The sequence below is a fragment of the Dasypus novemcinctus genome, chromosome 2 (assembly GCF_030445035.2).
Source record: "Dasypus novemcinctus isolate mDasNov1 chromosome 2, mDasNov1.1.hap2, whole genome shotgun sequence".
Lineage (NCBI taxonomy): Eukaryota > Metazoa > Chordata > Mammalia > Cingulata > Dasypodidae > Dasypus > Dasypus novemcinctus.
The window spans coordinates 34,444,375-34,462,725 of NC_080674.1; the positions used below are offsets into that span (position 1 = coordinate 34,444,375).

Genomic DNA, 18,351 nt, shown 5'->3' on the forward strand with positions numbered 1-18,351 from the left:
TACTAACTGACTTTGCAAAGTAACCCCTCACTTCCTGGCTTGCAGAAGTATTCACTTCCCTTTTTTGAGAATTCCCACCTCCTTATGTTTTTTCATAAAAAGTTTCCTTCACCCCAAGATAAGTTCCTATTTTTCTCCTCCTCTGCAGTACTTGCTAAAGCTGATTCTAATCAGTTCTAAACACAGGGACATGCACAGTCAGAAAAAGTCCTGACTTAAGTCATCTTTGCCTAATTATGATAGAATAAATCACCCACTGATAAGCTAAACTACCATTTTGAACATGCAATGCATGAGCCACCATGATTTTTAACAGCGCATGTTCCACTTAACCTTGCCCCGCAACCCACATTGTCTCACTCTATCCTGTGTCATTCCCTTAAACCAAACCCCTCCTAACCACACAAAAACTCCAAATCTCTGTAGCTCTGGGACAGATCTAAGGCTTGCCTCCTGTCTTCTCGCAGCAACTGTTTGCAATAAACTCTTTCTTTTCTCAAAATCCTAGTGTCACAGCATCAGCTTCTATATGTACCAGGCAATGAGCTCATAACAATATCAACAAGAATAAAATTCTTAAAAAAAATTTTTTTTTTTAATTTTCACGAGTCCAGGAATATTTACCAATGATGAAGTAATATTTACTATGTCAAGGTAGATAAACAGATACTTCATTCATTCACCTAAAGCTGAGAGGTACAGATTGCCTTCCAGGACTACGTGCAGTTTTTTGTTTCTGTTTTTTTTTGGGGGTGGGGAAAGGTACCAGGGATTGAATCTAAGACCTCATACTGGGAAGCAGACATTCAACCACTGAACTACTTCTGCTCCCCAATGAGAGAGTTGGTTTTTTCACTCCTACTGGGAAGCAGACATTCAACCACTGAACTACATCTGCTCCCCAATGAAAGAGTTGTTTTTTTTCATTTGTTTGCTTCTTTTTGTTTTTAGGAGGTACCAGGAATTGAACATGGAAACTTTTACATGGGATGCAGAAGTAGGCCCTCAACCACTTGAGTTACATCTGCTTCCAAAGGAAGATGTGGTTTTGCTGTGTAAGAATTCTTTCACCAAAGCACAGGGATTTTTAAATTTTGTTTTTAATAGGTCTCCACTCCAATCCCTGCATTGCATTATGCTCAGAGTTTTTTCTCTTCAGCTTCTACCTACTTTTCAGAGAAAGAAATGGCTGATTCACATTTTTATTCATTTGTAAGCAGACATGTTTTTTTAAAAACTAGAAAGCAACTTCTTCTGTATTCAGTATATAAACACCCAGGTAGCAATTCAGATCCTTTATCAAGTCATTTAAATGAGAGGATAATTTTCCTGAAATCTTAAGACTTCCATTAGGATCAGAGCATGGAAGTGGGCTTTTAAACAGAAGGCAGTTCTCTTTGGAAGAGTGAAAATGTATTATTAGATCAAGAAGTGCTCACTTTGCAAAATTTTAAATCTGGATCTGTTTGCTCTCACCAGTTAGATTGAGTATTTTGCCTACCTTGAAATGGAATGTAGACTCTAACAGAGAAAAAGGTAAGGTAACCTTGCCCTCAAACTGCTTCTAATCTACATGAGGAGCTAAAGACATCTGTGAAAGAGAGGAAGAACAAAAACACCAGGGAGGGAAGGAAAATACTATGTGCATGTGCTATAGAAGTCATGACTACTACATTATGGTCTAAATCCCCTAATAAAACACTTTGAAAAAGAGAAAGCGGTGATACCTAATCTGAGTCTTGAAGGAGAAAAATTCTTCCAGTCAGAAGAAAGAAAAAATATTCAGAAGCCCCACTTTGTTTTTAATATTGAGTATCTGGGTTTTCTTTTACAAAAAGAAAGGGGAAATTTTTTTAATTATCTTTTTTTAAAGTTAATATATCTCACAGAATGTTACATTAAAAAACATAAGAGGTTCCCATATACCCCCACCCCCACCCCATCATTTTTTTTATTGTATTTTTTTAAACATACACAGATCATAAAAAATGTTACATTAAAAAACATAAGAGGTAGCGAACTTGGCCCAGTGGTTAGGGCGTCCGTCTACCACATGGGAGGTCTGCAGTTCAAACCCCGGGCCTCCTTGACCCATGTGGAGCTGGCCCATGTGCAGTGCTGATGCGCGCAAGGGGTGCCGTGCCACGCAGGGGTGTCCCCTGCGTAGGGGAGCCCCACGCGCAAGGAGTGCACCCCGTAAGGAGAGCCGCCCAGCGCACAAGAAAGCGCAGCCTGCCCAGGAATGGTGCTGCACATATGGAGAGACGACGCGACAAGATGACTGACGCGACAAGATCACTGACGCAACAAAAAGAAACACAGATTCCTGTGCCGCTGACAACAACAGAAGCGGACAAAGAAGATGCAGCAATAGACACAGAGAACAGACAACTGGGGTGGAGAGGGAAGGGGAGAGAAATAAATAAACAAATCTTAAAAAAAAAAACAAAACATAAGAGTTTCCCATATACCCCACACCCCTTCCCCAAGGACTCAATGCTTTTTAAAAACTGGGCACAATGGAACAAAACTATCTTAGGGACTGCCACATAGGGTGGGGCAAAAAGCAAGCAAAAGAAAATACTCCTCCATGCCCATCACTCACCACTCAGTTATTTTTTATCTGTTTTACATAGTAGGATTCCACAAGGGTTTTGTTTGAAAAAGTGTATAAAAATTAACGAAAAACACAACTTTAAAAACCACTGACCTAGAAGATCTCTACTGTTCTTCAAGTTATTAATGCTCCTCAATTTTATGATCTCTTAAAAATCAACTCTGCCTCTTGACTGAGATACTAGATTTGAAGCAAATTTTCTAACATTCTGCTCACTATTCTCACAATGTCTACCTTATGAGGACAATTTGCTGATTTCAGTGAAATACCACTATATAGAAAATCTGGATAACATGGTTTCAATTGGCCCTAAGAATCAACTGAAGTAAAACAGCCACATCTGAAAGTACTCACAGGAAAAAATACTGGTCAACTGGCAGATTAACTGAAGATTTAGTGGATGCAATTGGCTACTTCTAGATGATGATTCTCTATTTAGCAATACTGAACCAATAGCAGTTCACCTTAATGCAAAATTATTTAGGTTTTGACATCACACCGTAAAATAATTGTATTGGAACGCTTTTAATTATAGGATTAAATTCCACCGTTTAATTAAATGTCAATTTTAAAAAAACTAAAAGATGTATTATGATGAAACAAACATCTAAGAGCTGCCTGAACATATTACAGCATATGCTACCATCAAAACAGGTAAGTAGAAGCACTCTTCCAAAAGACAAAAATGAATATGGCAAAGTATGCTACCAACCCCAGCCTGTCTACTCATTTCCTTCACTGTAATTCCCATGGAATTTTGTCACCAATATAGTAACAAAAGAATTGAGTGAAGAGCCAAATATGCTAGTTTTGGGTGACTTGTAATCTGGTATAAATCTCACCCACAGGGAAAACAAAAATACTTACTAGTGGGTCAGCCGTATTTAGCTAAAATGTTTCTTTACTGAGCTCACCTCAGGAAAAAATACTGTCATTTGGCTCAAACATGAAATTTACACTGATTCAGTTCAATAATGTTTTTGGTTCCCTGAAATATAAATTTCAGTCATCAGAGAAGTTTGCACATACCGCCTTCAAGAGTCTGCCTGTACAGCTGGTGGATACTTATACACATACAAATACTTATACACATGTTCCACATATGCAGGTAAATTTCAAGGATAGATTTGTTTTCACCCAAAATGGAAAGACTGAATTTGGCATTACTAAGTAAGTCCTCTCCTCCCACAATGGCCCCCACCACCAAAAACACAAACAAAACAACACCAAACATGATAACAAAAACAAAATCCAAAAGACCAAAAATAATTTGTGGTTGGTATTCTGTTTAGCCTGAAGGTAACATGTTCAAAAGAAACTACTCAGAATTAGGAAAATTTCATTGCCAGATGCCTTTTAAAGGAAAAGACAGAGTAGCATAATTGTGTTCTCAGAAGTGTCATCACCTGACAGACATCAGAGCGGATGCCAGTTTTCCAGAATCCTTGGCTACTTAGCTCCACTGTTACTTCTCGCCTCATTGTATTTTTCTGTCGTATTTTTTGGAGTGCCTCCTACAAAAGAACTCATTATAATAAGTAACCCAACAGTTGTAAAGCAATATTAAGCCAAATATCAGGCATTAGAAAATAAAGTGGATTCATTCAACATCACCGTGACATCCAGGTACTCAAACCTCTTCACACATAATTACAACATTTTATTTGAAATGAAGGCCAGGATGTTCAAAGCTTTGGGTATAAGGCAGCCTTTTCAGGTAACTAGGTAAGAAAAATCTAAACTAAATCTACATGTTCACATGCCTAAATGAAAAATACCCCTCAGGGAAGCAAAAGATGGTGTTTGGGAAATGAAATCAGCATGTAAAAATTATATTTATATCAAGCTTTATGTTAGGTATTTACATCTATGAGACAATCTGTAAATTAACCCACCACCTGCATAATTTTAAAAATTGCCTTCTAATTTACAAACCCCTTACAAAGACTTTTGCAATAAGGGTAAATTTTATTTTAAATAAACAATAATGAAAAAACTACTCCTGTGAGACACAATCAGGAATTAACTCTTCCCTTTTACTACCCTTCAAATAACTATATATAAAACAAAACTATGTGCATGCACCAATTCAATAAAAATCTATAACTTTTATTAGTAAGAATTCATAATAATAACAGGACCCACCACCACCAGCACAACCTCCACCATTTACTAGAGGCCAAACACTGTTCTAGGAGCATTAAATGGAGCATCTCAGTAGCCCAAACAACCACCTTTTCCCTTGGGGGCACCAAGAGAGGAATGTTTCAGTCAGCCTCTCTTGGCCTTAGTTCTTCTGGAAAGAGGCTGACTGGCTCAAGTCACAGCAAGCCACAAGGCTAGAATTCAAACATGTTGCCCCAGCTTCAAAGACTTGCTCTTTACACTGCCATAGCAGAATAAAACCTTATTAAGATAAAATATATGTTGATACTGAATGCATTCTTAAAATTAAAACTAATATAAATGATCCTGGAACACTGGGACAATATTACCCATTAGTAAAGAAATATGAATTCTGGGATATAAAATCTTACAAAATAAGTTCACCCTACTAAACTGATAGACATATGTAAAGAAATCTATTACAACTTAGACTGAGAAATCTGAGAAGACGCAATGGCATATTATGTGAGTCTAACTAATGATTTGGGAAATTACTGAACTTAAAAAAATTTATATATCAAAAGATATATTTGAGTATATGGTAATAATCCAACAAGAAATTGGTCTTTTCAATGTGGGATGGGAAGGGATGTTCCCTTAGGTACTAAAATGAAAAAAGAAAATCAGTAATGCAGGGAAGGGAGAAAAGTAGGATTTTTAAAAAAGCATTTTCCCATCTTATTCTAGAAGTATAGCGCTAATGCAACAATCTTGAAATAAACCTGAAAACACATCATCACCACTGAGGAAAGGCATAATACCTACCTCCCTCTGTGCCAGCTTCTGTTTGTCTGTCTGTTTCACTTTAGGACTATTTGCTAGGAGATGGCGAAGTTTCACGTAACTCTTCCACAGCTTCTGGTACCTAAGAGAAAGGACAAGACAGACATCTTAGACTGAGAAGGGAAATCTAAAGTGCAATAAAATCAGTTGTTTTAATAGGCCTACTCGATCATAAGCTATATTTTTTTGAATATCATTAATGGCATCAAATCTTCATTCTAAAGAAGGACATGATTTGGGGGAATGGGGAGCCAGGACAGCCAGGAGTCATCTGGAACCTGGTGATTAAGTTGATTATTACTTATTTTCATTAAAATTGAGGTGTGACTATACAATCAATCTAGTGCTCTAGAAAGAATTACGAAGACACTATATAAATTTGGGATATATATAGGCGGTACTGGGGATTGAACCCAGGACCTCGTACGTGGGAAGCTGGTGCTTGACCACTGAGCTACAGACACTCCCCAACACAAAAAAATATTTTAAACAATGGAAACATGTACCATTTCCCATTGTTATTTCTTCGAAAGTGGCAACCTTTATTGAAAAATATGAAGTTTCTGAAGTTTGTTGAATGACTCCTCACTTAAGAGGGATACTGCTGGTTTCTGAACTGCCTATATCAAAAGTAAAAGTTGGAAAATATCAGAATAGAGAACCCAAGCTACACAGCTGTATCCATTTTTCCATCAGAGAGGGAAAAAACAAATGGTGTATGACAACTTGCATTTACCGTGACAAAAATAAGCATTTTTGTTGCAGCCAAATATGTGATAACCCTGCATCAGTCTAAAGGATACCATTAAATAGTTCTGGGAATAAATAGAATATGCAGTCTTTAGCAACTCATAATTCTACCATCTAAGAGCCCACGAGAGCCTAATCACATTCTACTAACATTCTCCTGACAAAATGGGATTTTCAAAAGATTTTTTTGTCATATTGAAACTGCTCCTTTCTTGCCTTAGCTGGGCCTCTTCTTTTTGATAACAATTTTTAGAGAATGGAGGAAAGAAAGAAGTACTTACACAGTGCCTGGTTCATTGCTTCATACTTTTATCCAAAGGGGGAAAAAAAAGAACACAACCCTTTAGCCTCTTCTAATATATGTCAGCCAGAACTGTATTTATGAACTGAAAATCTCCCATGCCCATTATGACTCCTTTTAAAAAAAGAATTAAGTCAGGAAATGTTTTGTTTGTTTGTTTAACAAGATAGGAAATCCAAACACTCCTGAAGAGAATATGGTACTATTTCCATTCCCACATAGCCTCATCTTCCCACAAAAAAAATAACAACATGCCAAAAAGTAATAATATCAATTATAAGAGTCAGAAGTCATGGCTTCTCCTTTCAACACAATCCTTGATTTTGCAAGTGATCTTGAGCTCTCATTAAGATGCCCAAAAAATAGAGTTCTGCATACATTTGCCAACACTAGGAATCACTACGGCGCTACTTTCCTCTAGAGGATACTGAAAAAATAAATAATAAAAATAATTACTATAATAAAGGAAAAGTTTCTTACAGGTTAAAACATACAAGACTCATGTTGACCAAGACTGCAAAGATAATCTACTGAATAATTTCTTGCAGGCAAATATGTAGAGAAAGTAATTCTCCAGGAGCTACCAAAACTTGTTTCATTTGGTATAACCTAAATTTGGAAACATGGCTCATTATAGGTACTAATTTTTAAAAAGGAAAAGATTCACTTAAGGGTATTCCTCTGCTAATACAGCTGTTAGTAGAAGGTGAAATTGGCTTAGACAAACACCGAGAAGTATCTTACTGTGGGTCTCCTGCATAACTCAACTGTGCAGGGCGTATCCCAAAGTGGACGATAATTGGAAAAGTAATCACATCAGGATTGAACTGTTCACGATCCAGCTGATCAATGCGGACAGAGCTTGGTTTCTAGAGAGAGAAATCAAAGCCATTTATTCCCATAGGAAGTCTTTAAGTATTGGCTTTAAATAAATAAGAAATTAATCAGATTTTCTTCTAGGAAAGTCTGGTCCCTAGGAAATGTCACTTAAAACCCTTTTATCATAGAAGCTATACTATATAAAAACTATGATGTCATCCCTATAAATGAGGCGATGCCATTTGGCATAATGAACAATGATTTTTGTCCTTTTTTGCAATCCACATAGAAACCTTTAAAAATTAAACTTTTAAAAGGACACCTAGTTAGACAGAACTTTTCCTTAACCTCTCCAAAGGCACAGGGGAAATACTGCACATCACAGAAGATATGCTGGCTTATTCTGCTTTAATTTTGCATTTCAAACGATGTGAAATTACTTCTACTCAGATGCACACAGATTCTTTCTATAAATTTTTTTTTGAATTAGTTCTCAGTATGCCCTGTGTATTCCTTTAATTCTACATCTTGGAATTAGAAACTATAGTGCTTCAAAGTCCAAATAGTTAAGCTTCTCTTCTTATGTCAATCTGGGACATTTCTGTATTTAATAGAGTCTCATGCTTTCTTTTACAAGGCTAATGAAGGGGAAGTGGATGTGGCTCAAGTGATGGAGCTGCTGCCCACCATATGGGAGGATCTGGGTTTGATGCCTGGGGCCTTCTGGTGAAAAAGAAGAGAAAGGGTGCCCATGTGGCAAGCCAGTGCCTGTGCAAGAGCCCGCATGGTATACCAGTGCCCACCCGAGTGCCTGCATGGTGAGCCAGTACCCCGCACAAATGAGTCACACAGCAAGATGATGACACATCAGAAGAGAGACCAGGGAAGAGTCAAGGTGAAGCATAGCAGAAACCAGGAACTGAGGTGGCACAATTGACAGGGAACATCTCTCTAATCTGAGGTCCCCAGGATTGAATCCTGGTGAATCATACAGGAGAGAAAATGTGAAGAGAAGACAACACAAACAGCAAAAACAGCAGGGTGGGAGAAGGGGAGGGTGGGAAAATAAATAAATAAACCTTTAAAACAAAAATAAAAGGCTAATAAAGGAAGAAGTGTATGGCTAATTTTTCTGAAGTTACCAAAATACAAGAAAATTTGTGAAATACCTTTCACTATGAAAGCTTAAGTTTGTAAAAAGATGATAAAATCATAGAAAGTATGTCTTATCAACTTCCTTACTTAACAGAGGCAGTTGTCCCTGATGAGAGACTCAGTTCTTACTAGCGGACAGTGGGATCACTGGTGCAGCTGCTTTAGAGGGCTATACACACAGGGGCCAATAAGCTTCATTCTGCCCCACAGCCATGTTCAACATCTAGCGTCAGCTTGGTGGCCTGGCTAAACCAGGGCAGAGGGGCTTCTCGGAATGCGGGACCTTCAGTGTAAAAGCCGGGAAAGTTCCCATCAATCTGGACAAGATGTTGTCCCAGTGAGCCACCTCATGAATCCAACCAGGTAACAAACAGGATATATTAAAGTTTTTTAAAAAATTGTTTGTTTAATGCTATTTAACAATCAAAATTTCACTAGTATCTTGAAAAGTTGGTCTTGCTTTCAAAATTAATAACTGAAAAAGATTTTGGTCAAAGGAACCTAATATAAAATTATTTAAATGTCCATCAACAAAAGCAACCTGTTATTTATCTCTAAGAATTGTTTTCATTATTTTGTGTATCAAAGCAGCAGGATACATTTCTAAAAGGAATTACACAATAGTTAGAAGCTATTGAATCCTTCATGTTTCTATGATTTTAAATAATATGTTATGGTACCAACAAAGGAAACGGTGGTTCAAAATAAGTATAATATCTTTAAATTTATGGGCTGTGGGGAGATAAATAAGTTCCAGACTTAGCCACACACTACATCTTTTGTGTAAGAATTAAAAAACATTTCTCATTAATGACAAAGGTATTTTCAAGTACAGACAAGTGTTTCGAGAGGGAGATTAAGTTCTGCAGCAATAAAGAATTTACGTGTCTATAATGGGCTGAAATTTTTAATAAATTTCTCGATATTCTTACCATTGGACAATCTTTCAAAGCAAGTACTGCAGAGGATCATATGTACTCCCATATCTACCTTGTACTATGTATACCTTGGACACTTCTCAAAAAGATCATGAAAGGTTGTTTTCACGATACTGAGTTTTCAGGATTTCCCCCCTTAAACATGTTCCTAAAACCTGGCACTTAAACCTACCTTTCCTAACTTATTTCCAAATACTTTCCAATATAAACCTTTAATACTGACTAGTCTGGTTTCCTCACTATCCTCAAATTTGGCCTTTTATCTCAAATATGTATTTTTTTTTCATGTCAATTATTTATACAAATTCTCAATTCCTTAAAAACCTCCCTCAATTTCTTATCTTCTCCACAAAGCATCTCTGGAAAGCATGGCCCAGGGATCCCCCCATATCTAAAACTACAGGCTTTACTGATTGTTGCATTGATTCAACACTTCATCACAGACTCCTTTCATATTTACATGCCTTGGGTTTTCACCTGGGAAAGTACCAGATATAGCCTATAAGCATCGCCAGCACCAGGCTCATATAGCAGTCCCTAAACAAACATTAGGTGACTGATAATCATGGTGAACATATACGCTATCTACACGATTGGCTCAAAAACAAGCAAACAATACAAGAAATCACAAGCACTTGGGAATTTTCTAAACTACAGATTTCCAGGCCCCACTGCCTGTAACATACAGATTACGGATAGCTTTTTTAAAAGTTCTCCAACTGAATCTAGTATTTCAGGAAATGCCAACTATGCCACAGATGGAAGCCTCAGGGTAGAAGTGCTCCCAAAGTGCCCTCTGTAGAGCAGAGGAATCTTCATGTGGACCAAGTAATCTGAAAAGGTATGTTTCCCACCACCACTGCCACCCACCCATTCTCACCCAGCTCTAAAAGTGAGAGAAGAAATGTTAATATATTCAACTGTTTAAAGAAAAATAAAAAGCAGAGTTTTACTTTTACAGTGTTAGTATTTATATATTTTTTAAATTAATTATTATTCATGTGGTTAACAGTATAACAATTAAAACTGTATAATTTTCTAATTTAAAAAAACTTTACATTTAAACATTTTATTAAGCACTTTCACTATCTGGATTTGCATAAAATAATCAGTATTAGCAAGAATGTTTTATTTGCAAATAGCAGCATTTTGTTTGTACAGATGCTACTGTCATGCTACAAAAAGTTGATCCAGAATTTCTCTTTTTATGAATCAAGGCTATTAAACAATTTGGCAACATTTGTAAAACAGCAACTTTGTTTAAATAGGTTATTGTTTCTTTTCATGGACGTTTTAATTCTCCCTGTCCGCAAAATTTTATCCTAAGATGCCAACATTGAACTATATTATGAAACAATAACACATTTTAGAAAAAAATTTTATCGTATATAATATATAAACAAGACATATTCTTTAAAAGAAAAAACGATCTTTCAATTCCTTGCTTTTATAATTTTTCTATTTTAAGTTCAAGAAAAATTAACATGAGAAGCTAAATTTTAAAACAAAAAAATTTACATCATACAAAGAACTGAGAAATATTTGTAATTATGATAGGATTAATAAAAGGATCAATAAAAAAGGACAAATGAAACAAAAGAAAATTAGACAAAAGATATTAATAGGCAATATAAAATAAAATATAAATGGTCAATACAGAATTTAAATAATGATTTTCACTAGAAACCAAAATAAATACAAAACTAAGTAAGATATATATGTTTTTCTACCATCCTGAAAAAAATCTTTAAACTAGTATAACTACTATGAAGAAATGGGTACTCTCATACTCCCATGCCAGTCTCATCAAAATCAGTTATGGGTGTGGTCCATCCTGGGGCAAAATTCCTCTCCAAAAGATCAGTCAAACCTAGAAAATAAGTTATCTGCTTCCAATATACAATGGTGGAACAGGTCTTGAACAGATATTTCCATTATAGAAGGGAGACATTAGAAGAAAAACAGGGGTCACAGGTTCCAAACAAGTCCAAAATCCAGCAAGGCAAACTCCATTAGATTTCAAGGTCTGAGAGTTGTCTATGGATCAATGTTTTATTCTCCAAGCCTGACAGAGTAGTGGTTCCACCCCTTCCAAGTGTCTGCCCAGGAACCATGCTCTCCCCATCACTGGGTGTAGACCCAACCCTTTTCTTGAGCAATAAGATGGCAGCCAGACCTTGTGCAATGTCTGGGCAAAGGCCCCTCCCTCTCTGAGCACAGGGGTGATGGCACTCTCCTGAACAAGCTGTGCCCCACGTCCCCTTACCAAGAGCAGGAACAAATAGCCTGCCCCTTCCAACTGCAGGGTTGGACCTGCTCTTCTCACTCACTTGGGTGGCTGTTCTCTTTGCCTAAGGAAATCTCTCTGGTCGAGACCTCAGCTTGTATGGTTTTGCCCTTGAAGTCATTCTTTCTTCAGTTTGTTCCTTCTCTGTCCCTCTCAGGCACTGCTTCTATTCATACATAGTTCACAAAAGCCTTGTTGGCTTTATGTGCAGTTCCAAGGTATCTAAACCATCAGACAATAGAACTTTCCACAAATCCTTCTTGGATAGATGCATTTCAAATCCTGACTTCCAATGAAATGGCCGACTGAATCCATGTTCAGCCACACCCTCTTTAGCAAAGAGGTTGTTCAATTAAACCCTCACTTTCCAAAAGCTCAGGAAGGTCCCTGATGGAACTGCTTCTACCCTAGTCTCAAAGCATGCTACCTGCTTAGGCTGAGAATTTTCAAAACCATCAATTGCTGTTTCCTTTCTGCTTAACAACAGGAATTTACTGGCTCACAGTTTCACAGGCTAGACGGCTTGCTTCTCCCCAGGATAAGTATGTTCTGGCTGGCTGGCAATCTTTGGCGTTCCTTGGTGAAAGAGTTCAGGGCTTTTTGCGGATCCCAGAAAGGATCATGTTCTTGGAGCTAATCCATTCCTGTAGGTATGGGACCCTCTGATAGGACTGGATTCAGTTGTGGGGGGGGGCCTTTGATTGTATTACTTTGGTGAGGCATGACTCAGGGTAGGTCTTGGTCCTCTTGCTGGAGTCCTTTATAAAGAGGACTGAAAGCAGAAGTAAAGTAGCAGGAGCACTGAAACAAGGCTGCCTGGAATCCAACAGAGCACAGAGGCACAAAAAGAGGCCCCCAAGAGGCTTGGCCCATGGAGTAGTTCAAGGCAGAATTGACGAGGGAAAAAATGTGCAGACCAGCATTGTGCCCTGCCATGTGCTTGATCGCCCACAGCTGCAGCTCCACGAGAAGGCATCTTTAGATGACTCCGCCATGTGCCTGATTGCCTGCAGCTGCAACTTGGTGAGCCAGCATGTCTTGATGCCTTGATCTGAACACTTTCATGGCCTCAGAATTTAAAATTTTTAACCTAATAGAGTCTCATGATAAAAGCCAACACATTTCTGGTATATTGCTTAGGCAACATTTAGCAAATTAAGGCACTTGGCTTTTCTGTCACATGGCAGTACACATGGTGATATCTTCTCCTTTCTCTTCTGGGTTCCACTGACTTCCAGCTTCTGGCTTCTCCTGTGGCTTCTCTTTCTGCATGTCTAATTCCTTTGCTTTGAAGGACTTCAGCCTACTGGAGTAAGGTCCACCCTCATTCAGTTAGGCCACATGTTAACTAATAACCACCTCAAAAGTCCTATTAACAAACAGGTTCACACCCACAGGACCAGAGGTTGGAACCTGACCATGCTTTTTGAAGGACATAATTCAATCCCCTACAGTGCCCAACAAATAACTCACACACCTTTTTTATTATATGCTATGAAATTTTTTTAGAAGATTTTTTTTTTTTAATTAATTTCTCTCCCCTTCTCCCACCAGTTGTCTGCTCTCTGTGTCCATTCACTATGTGTTCTTCTGTGGGAATCTGTGTCTTTTTTTGTTGCGCCATCTTGCCGCGTCAGCTCTCCATGTGTGCAGAGCCATTCCTGGACAGGCTGCACTTTTTCGCACTGGGCGGCTCTCCTTATGGGGCGCACTCCTTGCGCATGGGGCTCCCCTACGCGGGGGACACCCCTGCGTGGCACAGCACTCCTTGCGCACACCAGCACTGTGAGTGGGCCAGCTCATCACATGGGTCAGGAGGCCCTGGGTTTGAACCTTGGACCTCCCATGTGGTAGGCGGAAGCCCTATCTGTTAGGCCAAATCTGCTTCCCACAAAATTTAAAATTAGGGAAAAACAATCATTTTGTTGCTGTTGTTGTTGGAGGAGAACAAGATAAAGGAAAAAAAAAGCCTGAATATTAATATTTAATATAATGCCAACTGTTAAAGAAGAAAATAAAATATATCTATTCCAAAAAGACTAGAAAAGTGAAAAGAGCACTCTCTGAAAAATGGAATTATGGATAATTTTTAATGTCTTCTCTGAGCCACTTTTCTGTTTTCCCAATTTTCTATAATGGTGATATAGTACTTTTATATTCAGGGAAAAAAAAAGATTTCAAAATAAATAAAAACTTTAAACCTCTCATAATGGGCAGAATAAATTTACTAATTAGGTGAATTTAACTAAATATGCCTAACCTGTTGTGGTTTTCTTATTTATTAAATATTTAAAGGAAAAATTATCCAAAGGGCAAGAAGCAGTAAGTACTTAAGGCTGTGAAAATGTGCTGTTTGTGTTTCTGTGAAACATTCAAACCTGAAAAAGAAGGTGGTTCAGACACTGTGTATGCAAACACCAGAACATACCGTTCCTGGGTTAGTAACGATCATGCCTTTGCATTCTTCTGCGTATTTCTGCCACTCGAGTTCTTCCCACTGAAGCATATTGGCAATCTCCTCCTCAGGTACCAGGGCTTTACTACATCGTAATAAGTAGAGGAGAATCTGGTGCATGGACAGCACTTCCTTTCCTCCATCTGGGTGGCAGTAAAGAGAGAAGAGAAAAAACAAACTACTCAGTAAGAGCAAATCATGAGCTGAACAAGGAAAAACAAAACAGAAAAAAGAGAACATTTATAAAAAGGTAATTTAAATTTTACATTGTTTAACCAGGTGGCAAATAGTATGAAAGTCATTCGTTTCATTGATAAACAGTGCTCATAAACCACCTCATTTACAGAATGGCAACATTATAAATGATAAAAAGCTCCATTTGTGAGGTGTGAATATTAAAAAAAATTGTTTACCTATATAAATTTAAAACCACCTAGCATAAAGAACCAGTTAATTAAATACTGAACTATATTATATCTTAAATATTTTATCACTCCTTTTAGTGTAACAGATGAAATCTCTTCAGAAGTAATGTTACAGTCTTAAGGATATTCTGAGCTTTCATGAGATATTTATGAATGTTTTCAATATGCTATTGCGGCATTATGGTCTAATTTTTTGGTGCTAATGTACTGCACCTGCCATGATGAATAGAGCTGAAGAGCCTGTACTAATATCATGGAAGATCATTATGGAGTTCAGCACATGAAAAAAATACCAAGTATTCTGAGCCTTACAGAAGCATATATCACTAAATACAGAGGATAAAAACAACAAAGGGCACAATTAAAGTATCTTGGAAAAAGCCAACTGATTTTGCATTTGATGAACCAAAGACATTTATTTAATGTGGGCATTAATATGGGGTTCACAGGGTTCTGGACTTTGCTTCTTGAGACATTTGCAACCACCCTGTTCTTTTCTTTCCCTACTCCCCGCAAAAGAAAGGACAAGACCCCTGAAGGTTTAGAGGATGACTACCACCTTCCCCAGGGTCATGAGCTATGTGAGGAGCAAAAGCATAGGGCCGAACAGTTAGTAGAGAAAGAGGGAACCAAGAGCACAAGACGGCATGGATGCGAGTGCCCTCTCTGGGACAGAGGAATTAATGGCATCTAGGAGATCAAGGTTTGAAAAAACAGAGGAGGATAAATGATTTTAATATGAGTTGCTATAGGCTAAGAATTTGGACAAGCTTAGATGACTGAGAAAGAAAAAATTAAAGATCAAAATTTCCTTCTGAGCTGTGTTTATTAAGACAGGATCACATCACTTCTACAAAGCCACTGTACATGTAGACATGAGTTCAATCATAAAGCCAAACATTCATTCATTCAACAAATATTTACTGAGTACCAATTTTGTGTCAAGCACTAGTCTAGGCCCCGGAAAAACAGCAATGATTGAAAGAGCCAAAGCCCTTGTCTCCTGAAACTTAGACATTCCAGTGGAGGGAAAAAGGCAATAAAAAACAATTACATAATACCTTAGGTCTATGTGAGTGAGTGTTATGGAGATGATTCAAATCAGGCAAGGGACTAGAGATAAATTTATAAGAGTGGTCAAGAAAGGCATCTTTGAAGAGTTGCCATATAACCAAAGACATAAAAGAAACAAGTTGAGTCCACTATGGAGATATGTGGGTGAAGAGTGACTCAGGTAGAAACAGCAAAAGCCCTTAAGTGGGAGTGGGGTTGGTGTGTTCCAGAAACTTCAAAGAATGTGGATGGAGTGAAATGAGAAGGACAGTGAGAGAAGCAGCAGGGAAGTTTTACAGAGCACGGTAAGAGCTCTGGATTTTATCCTGTAATAGGAGGGTGTTTTTTACGCATTATGTGCCAGGGACTGGGAGTATTGTATGTCACAATCATGGGGGTGAAAAAGGAAAAAAAGACAAGCTCTCAGCCCTCAAGAAACACATTGGTTATAATGATTAATCACAACAATTCCTAAAGGAATCTTTGTAGTAACATTCTTAAAAGAGTTCTCTTAATCAAAGACTCTGAACCTCTAAAAATATAATTGTCCAAGGAGAAGTGAAGAAAAATACAACCAATTCACATGAAGATATGTTCTATCTACCAATTCAGGTAACTATTCATAGCAGTGAAATTTTTTCATGTCTCATTATAAGCCATCTGCCTTAAACCCAAGACAGTCACCTTCAATTAACAAATCTCAGTGGGTAAGGGTCTATTTCTCAGAGTCTGTCTCAAAATAACTTTTAATCCACCTGAATGTGTGCTTCAAACAATGATGTTTCCTCTTTGCTAGGGAGCTTGGCATATCTATAATACTCAACCATCAATTTGAGTTCATGGTAATTCCTACTTCCAGGGCCTGAGGCAAGCAGATGGGTAAGAGAAATTCTAAAGTCAGAATATGTTGATTATATAACTGCATGCATTCATAGTGAGAAGAACAGAATTAAAAGAAACCCAGAGAGTTTTGAAAAGAACTGTCCCGTTGACTAGATTCTCTAGGAACCAGAAAGAGTAAAAAAGTTTTTGTTTTGTAATCTCTCTACATTGGATGAGATTATGTAAAAGAAATGTGGGCCTATAAATATAAATACAGTCCAAAATACCATAAAAAGGAGTGCTGTTTTGCAATAAGGATTAGAAAACAGACAAGAGATTTTCTGGAGGTGTGGGGAAAGAAAATGCAAAAATGCGGGCCTATGAAAATAGCAAAAGAATCTTCCATAGGCAGACACTGCAGGCTGACTCCCTAGGGCTTCAGGAAAAAAGTAAAATGGACTAGGGGTACTGAATTTAAAGTGAAAAGACTACAGAAGCTATTGGGAGAGGGGGATACTTAAGTCATAATCCAACTCTGGTAAATGGTATAGGAAATGCCCCAGTTAGGAGAGGCTATAAGATAAAGAAAGGAGGTCACTGAACACTGATAAGAAGACTACCTAGAGGTGGCAGACTTGGCCGAGTGGTTAGGGCGTCCATCTACCACATGGGAGGTCCGCAGTTCAAACCCCGGGCCTCCTTGACCTGTGTGGAGCTGGCCCATGTGCAGTGCTGATGCGTGCAAGGAGTGCCGTGCCACACAGGGGTGTCCCCACGCAGGGGAGCCCCACGTGCAAGGAGTGCGTCCCATAAGTAAAGCCTGCCCAGGAATGGTGCCACACACACGGAGAACTGACACAACAAAATGATGCAACAAAAAGAAACACAGATTCCCGTGCCGCTGACAACAACAGAAGCGGACAAAGAAGACGACACAGCAAATAGACACAGAGAATAGACAACCAGGGTGGGGGAGGGAGGGGAGAGAAATAAATAAATAAACCTTAAAAAAAAAAAAAAGACTACCTAGAGTGCAAAGCTGCTAATGAGGAAGGAGTAAGTTCTACAGCAGTATAGAAATTAGAAATAATGATTTTTAAAAATATATATATACACATCAGGTATGGTTGGTAAAAAGTTGGTAAGGATAAACTGTAAATTCATATTGAAATCTGCTAAGAATTTTAAATGGCAACTAAAACTTTAAAAAATAGCTATTGGTCACTGAGAAAAAATTAGACTCTCAGGGCAGATAACCTGAGGTGAAAGGTTTATCAAGGAGGGGCCTGAGACTCTGCTCCGTGTTCGATATTGAGGTACAATGATTACGGAGACAGAAGTGGGTATGTAAGACAGAGTCCTGCCAGGGCCCATGGGAGCAAGGGCTGCACCCCTCATGCTGCATAAATATTTGTGGAATGACTTTCTGAAGCAGATGAATAACACTTGCTCCCAGACGACCATGAATTTGCTAATGTTAATGAATTGGCTCTTCAGGTTTGTCTGTCTTGCTACGTGTTTATGTTGCGGATTTATGGAACTAGGTCACTGAAGGCTAGGAAGTAATTTTTATCCCGGCAAGGGTAAGTAGTGCATGATATAAATGAGAAATTAGAGCGGGCAAGCTAAGGTTAGCAGGAATTCTGCCAGCACTGGGACTGGAACTGTGACAACGGCCAATTATTCGGGAAGAACTGGAGTTAGTGTTTCATGGAATGAATCTGGACAGTCATTAATGAGCTGACAGACTTTATAAACTGTTTCTTAGAAACTCAAATCT

At 38.1% G+C, this 18,351-nt stretch overlaps 1 protein-coding gene across 19 annotated transcripts in view; it reads right to left on the reverse strand.

Annotated features, from left to right (window-relative positions):
• DROSHA (drosha ribonuclease III) overlaps positions 1-18,351 on the reverse strand; it is a 140,783-nt gene that overhangs the window by 70,013 nt on the left and 52,419 nt on the right. For 11 of the 19 annotated variants that reach the window (XM_058307374.1, XM_058307386.1, XM_058307363.1 and 8 more), the window contains 4 exons: positions 14,245-14,414; positions 7,362-7,486; positions 5,549-5,648; positions 4,024-4,131 (listed from right to left, as the gene is read on the reverse strand). In XM_058307374.1, coding sequence (XP_058163357.1) covers positions 4,024-4,131; positions 5,549-5,648; positions 7,362-7,486; positions 14,245-14,414 — 503 coding nt within the window. The remainder of the gene's footprint in view (positions 1-4,023; positions 4,132-5,548; positions 5,649-7,361; positions 7,487-14,244; positions 14,415-18,351) is intronic. The other 8 variants (XM_058307474.1, XM_058307430.1, XM_058307414.1 and 5 more) reach the window with 1 other exon arrangement.